This window comes from Bombina bombina, chromosome 1, assembly GCF_027579735.1.
Source record: "Bombina bombina isolate aBomBom1 chromosome 1, aBomBom1.pri, whole genome shotgun sequence".
NCBI classification, from domain to species: Eukaryota; Metazoa; Chordata; class Amphibia; order Anura; family Bombinatoridae; genus Bombina; species Bombina bombina.
In genome coordinates, this window is record NC_069499.1 from 97,476,321 (window position 1) to 97,482,672 (window position 6,352).

Below are 6,352 nucleotides of genomic sequence, written 5' to 3' on the forward strand. Positions count from 1 at the left end.
CAAATATTTTATTATATCAGGGTCCACTTTTAGTACATCGATGTATGAAAAATAAAGTGGAAAGTCAAATATTACTTACAAGAATAATGCTAGCACTTATTTTGAAGCAGATAATTATTAAAGGGACACTGAACCCAAATTTTTTCTTTCATGATTCAGATAGAGCATGTAATTGTAAGCAACTTTCTAATTTACTTCTATTATCAATTTTTCTTCATTCTCTTGCAATCTTTATTTGAAAAGAAGGCATCTCAGCTAAGGAGCCAGCAAATTGTGGGTTCAGAACCATGGACAGCACTTGTTTAAAGGTGCTGTCCAATCAGCAAGGACAACCCAGGTCGTTCACCTAAAATGGGCCGGCATCTAAACTTACATTCTTGCTTTTCAAATAAACATACCAAGAAAATAAAGACAATTTGATAATAGGAGTAAATTAGAAAGTTGCTTAAAATTGCATGCTCTATCTGAATCACAAAATATTTTTTTTGGCTACAGTGTCCCTTTAAGTCTTTTAAGAGCCATTTGAAATTCACCAATATAATTGTACAATTTGTATAGGAATTTTTCAATTCATTTTTTTGTTATTGTTTGGAAGTAAACTTTAATTACTAAGAACATATTCACATATCTCTTGATCCAATCTTAAGTAATTTTTTTTTTTTTTTACTCAATTTATGTCTGTTATTGACATTACTTTTCAGTAAATACCACACACCTGTAGCATGTGTTGTGTAGCTTTAAGTTTTAGAATATAGGAATGTGGAGTTATTAAATATAGAATATGTAAATGTGGAGTTATAAAATATAGAATATGGAATGAAGCGTTAGAAATGTAATTAACATAGATAGGATTAGTCAGACTTTAGTTAGTAATGGGTTAATGTTTTTTAAATGACACTGTATTTAGGACTGTGACGTATACATTCAGTTGCTCTTATCAATCAAAACACCTTTGCTGCTAGCTAGACACTTATTATTATTATTATTATTAACTCCCTATAGACTGACTGCGCATGAACAAGTTAAAATAGTATTTTCTATATGCCAGCCAAAATTATAATGTCTTTTAAGGTAGATGACATATATAGAGTCAGCTTTTCCCTTAAGGTATGCTCTAATTTGATTGATTTAAATTGTGTATATAAAGTTTGAATTTGTATTAAGCTATTGTTATCTGTTAATCTTGTTGTGATTAATAAATGATTTATGTCAACTAATATTTGATAGATATGAGTATTAATTTAATCTGTTAGGTAACCCAGATTGAATATTTGTCTATAGTTAGGGTCTTTTGTCTAATCAAGGCATATAATAGTCATATTAAAGAATAAGCATCTCTTTTTCTATCCTCTCGTGAGCATCATACATACATCTGTTGCTAAACAGTCATTTAGTGACAACCCCTTAGACTGAGGAATACGACATGTGTATATGAGTGTCACAGAGATTTCTCTTAAAGGGACATTAAACTTGAATCTCTCTCTCTCTCTTTTAAACATCTTTCCGATTTACTTCTATTATCATAATGGTATCTTTTGTTGAAGGAGCAAAAATGGCTCTACCGGAGGCTTTGCTGAACAAATTAGGTGAGCCAATGACAAGGGGCATATATGTGCAGCCATTAATAAGTAGCTCTCTCCCAGAAGTGCACTTTTGCTCCTGAGCCTAGGCATGCTTTTCAACAAAGGATAGCAAGAGAATGAAGCACATTTTGACTTTATTAACCCTTTCAACCCTTAACCCCCTTAACGACTGGTCGTTTAGCTCTTAAGGACTAGTGATGTACCCTGTACTGCGGATGTGTCATGGACTGTTAGTGCGCCTGTGCTGGCCCTGTCGATGCAACGGCATAATGGAGTATACCACAGGCTTGTGATCACAAGGACAGAGTGCCCCTGTGTGCCCATGCTCTTAAGTGGGGTGCCTCCATTCATGAGATACACACTGTAAAAATAACAAGCTTCAACCTTCTGTACCAGTGAACACATACAGTGAATAAAGTGTAACATTTATTTTAATAAAGTGATTTTATATATTTTTGTTAAAATAAATACATTTGTGTTTTTTATCATTAAATTCTATTTGCTGCCTTTGGTGATAAAAATTCTAAACATAATGTGTCAAGATACTTCTTGATAAGTACCCTGGGGTGTTTAAATTATACAAAAATATACTTCTGGTAAATATACTTTTGGGTAGCAGTTTTGAATTGGGTGCTGTTCAGCTTGGAAACCAAGCATTGCAAATTATAGCATTAAACCAATAATTCCATCTTTGTAGTATTTGGCCTATATTTGCTATAATGGAATAGACATATGGGGTATTCCTCAAATCAGGACAGCATAATTAATATATTTAATGGTATTTTTCTTTAGCTACACTTGTTTTGTAGAAAAATACCAATATTTACAGTGTCATTTAAGCATGAAAACTGGAAAAAACCTTGGCCCTTAAGGGGTTAAGCACTGCTTTGGAAAATATCTGACCACCAAATGTTTTAAAATGATTTGTTTAGCAAAATTTGCATTGGGATTGTTTCATCTTATATCAAGCAATCACTGTGTAGCATGTAGCAATCGCTGCAGGATGCCTTCTAACCTCTCTCTGAGGGCAATGGAAAAGCCCAATTTTCAAGTAAGAAAAGAGAGAAAATATTGAAAAAAAATTCATCACTGCACATAATTAAAGGGACAGTCTAGTCCAAAATAAACTTTCATGATTCAGATAGAGAATATAATTTTAAACAATTTTCCAATTTACTTTTATCACCAATTTTGCTTTGTTCTCTTGGTATTCTTAGTTGAAAGCTAAACCTAGTAGGTTCATATGCTAATTTCTAATCTGCCTCTTCTCTCAGGGCATTTTGACAGTTTTTCAACACTAGAGGGTGTTAGTTCATGTGTGTCATATAGATAACACTGTGCTCACGCACTTGGAGTTCCAGTGAGCCAGCTCTGATTGGCTAAAATGAATGTCTGTCAAAAGAACTGAAATAAGGGGGCAGTTTGCAGAGGCTTAGATACAAGGTAATAACAGAGGTAAAAAGTGTATTTATATAACTGTGTTGGTTATGCAAAACTATGGAATGGATAATAAAGGGATTATCTATATTTTTAAACAATACAAATTCTGATGTAGACTGTCCCTTTACATATTTTTAATTTAACATCTCAAAAAAAAAAATGCTCTCTGAAGACTTTTCTGTTCAGAGAAGCCTACCACCCAACTCAATAATATTTCTCTTACCTAACAACATTTCCCTCCTCTAACTCTGCATTAACATCTTTCTCAATCTTGCAGTCCTCACCTCCTGTTTCTCAACCTCCTACCCTTCTAGATTGTAAGTTCCCACAGGAATAGGGCCCTCAATTCCTCCTGTATGTGTTTGTAAATGTTGTCCTGTGTCTTAGAAGTTTCATATTGTTTTATTTAAATGAATTGTATCCATGGACAGCGCTGCAGAATATGATGACGCTTCATAAATAAAGTATAATAATAAATAATAATAATAATAATAAAAAAAGAGTATGCATTTCTTTATATGTTACACTTTATATTGCCAATTGCTTGGGATAGCAGTTGGCAATATAAAGTGTTACATATAAAGAAATATATAAATAACGCACCTTCATAACCAATTATGTCTTCTTCCTATAGATTGGCATATCATAGCATCAACTCTAGAGTTTTGAGAGGTTTATCTCATTTTCAATAAGCAGTTGCCTCTTTTTTTTGCCTTTACTCCAATACCTCAGTTGGAGCTGTCTCCATGTTTTAATTCCTGAAATTATCTTGCCAAATAGTTCTTTAAAAATTGCTAAAGGAAATGTATTGAAAATTAATTTAGATTTCACAAGATTAAAGTGTTACCAATAATGCAAATGAGTACTGAAGTTCTATTATTATATATTGTAGAAACAAAAGAAAAATAATGTAAAAAGCTAACAATACAGAAATACAATATTAATGTCTTCCTGTCATGTTGTAAATACATATATCGGATTGCTCTCACTTGACCAAGGTAAGAAATGTTCACATAAATCAATCTGATTGGCTGATGCAGCAATCACAAATTGCCTACTGCTATTACAATATTATAGGCTAGATGAACAACACCATAACCCATTATCATATAAAGTTTCTTTCTTATTTTAAGCATACTGACTTGCTATATGTGCAATACCTGTTTTTTTCTGAATATTTCAACATAATCTTGTTTTAATACTGTAAGAGGATGTATCACATTTCATAAAGGCTTAAATGTCTCAGCTCCCATGGTTATTGGGCATATGACTATCATAGAGAATAATGCTGGTGTTTATTTTTTTACTATAACAGATAATCTTTGCAGATTGTAAAAAGCAGACATCTGTTTCAGTCTCCATTCATCTCTACCTTGCACTTCATCACTTTCAAATTTATATATCCTAATATAATCTTAGCTTTTACAAGAACTAATAAAAGCCAGTGTACAATTTATTCCAAAAGTAAAGCTCATCTATGTTTCAAAAAACATATAACTAAGTTGTATTAGCTGTTTCATGTATACAAATTTTGTCAATGATTTAAATGTAAGAGTAATAGGCTTTAATTTAATTTGCATTTGTCAGTACCATTTATAAATGTCCATTGATTGATGCACCTAGAAATAAATTCCAGTGCAAATCTGTGAATACAGACTGATTTTTATTATGTTCCATATAGAACAAGCAATATTTTTAAACTGTATTTGTTACTTTTAAACTAGAGCACAGGAATCTGCTTATGGCTATTCTTTTAGTAAAACTTGATGAATTAGTACTTAAATGTATTTACTTACCTTCTTAGTATCATCTTCATTCATTGGGTTTGTTAATGGAAATGAGATTACTGTAAAAAAAATGAGAGACAATAATTTGTTTCAGTAAATCAGGTAATAACACTTTATTTGGCTAACAAGTCTATGGAGACAAATATATAATTTATGAAAATGATCATTGCTTTGATGAGGAATATAAATTACAAGGGGCTACACAGCTCTCATATAATTAATTCTACTTACATACATACATGCAATATATATATATTATTATTATTTTTTTTCTAATTTCCTTTGTACATTATTCCTAAAATATTCATATAATGAAAGGTGACCTTTCTAAGTGACACGAGTTGGTACAGTATTTGATTTGGCTCTGTGCTGGAATGGACATCCAAGCCGCATGTAAAATCACAGCCTAATCCTATTTACTGTCTGAAGCAGGTTAATTCAAGGTGCTAATACTAAACATAAAGGTCCCATCTGCTGCAATGCAAACGCGAGCTGCTGTCCTTGGTGCTGAAAGGAAAGACACTGCGGAAAGCCATTGTCCCCATGCAAAAGTCTGCATTCTTATCATGTCCTTACCTTGCACAGCATACAGAGCTATGGAGATCACTCCCAAAGAAAGCATTCTCAGTGCTATATAAAGGCAAATATGTAATCCTGTATGTAACAAAATCCTATATAATATATATATTTATATATATTACTTGATGGGCAAGGTAAAGGGTGACGGGGATTTCAGCTAACTGTAGGGAGGAGGATTTGCTTGCAGTGATTATGTCTGATCACCTTGCTCGTTCTGGAGATATCTATTGAGCACTGCAGCACTCTCACTTATATATTCTTGCCCTACTGGAAGTGACGTCAGATCCAGATCTGTCCCCTCCCTGGGACAATATTGTAGTTAGGAGGGGGTGAGCACACTCAGTGCTGGAGGGTACTGATAGGAACAGTATGTGGCTGTGAGAGAGTTAAAAAACAAACCCATTTGCACCTTGCTGAATGTTTATATAAAGAGTGCTTTTACCTGCACGTCTCTTAAAATGATTAAAAACAGTCACTAACCCTCTGGAAACTAAATAACCATCTGCTTTACCTCGATTGTACATAAAAAAAAATCTAGACAATTTATGTAAGATATCCACATACTGTAGTTCCTAATTGAATTCGCTATCTGCAAAGATATAAACAAATGTGTAAAAATATAAGTGGTCTTACAGGTTTTTTTTTAACGAATGGATACTGAAGTTAATTACATTGTTTCTACGAGCTTACAGCTGTACATAGTTTAGTAATTTAATTGTAGCACTATTATGTAATTATTGCTTTTACATTTTCTTTATTATTAGACCCATTATCCTGAGTATATAAACAAGCATCATCTAAATGCTGTCAGGTTTACTAGAAGTAGGTTTCAGCATCTATGGAGTTCTCATAGCAGGAAATTAAAAACGTCTATCGTGTATATAAAGCAACATTGATTTAGCATTATATTTTTAAAATAACAAATGTTAAAGGAACACTAAACCTATTTTCTTTCTTTTATGA

General features: G+C 32.6%; 1 protein-coding gene across 1 annotated transcript in view; it reads right to left on the reverse strand.

Moving 5' to 3' along the window:
- CHGA (chromogranin A) overlaps positions 1-5,585 on the reverse strand; it is a 54,629-nt gene extending 49,044 nt beyond the window's left edge. Inside the window, exons 1-2 of the mRNA XM_053689393.1 lie at positions 5,387-5,585; positions 4,820-4,869 (exon numbers count right to left, since the gene is read on the reverse strand). Of these exons, the coding sequence (XP_053545368.1) occupies positions 4,820-4,869; positions 5,387-5,432 (96 nt within the window). The 5' untranslated portion in view covers positions 5,433-5,585. The remainder of the gene's footprint in view (positions 1-4,819; positions 4,870-5,386) is intronic.
- Between the last annotated feature and the right edge of the window lie 767 nt (positions 5,586-6,352).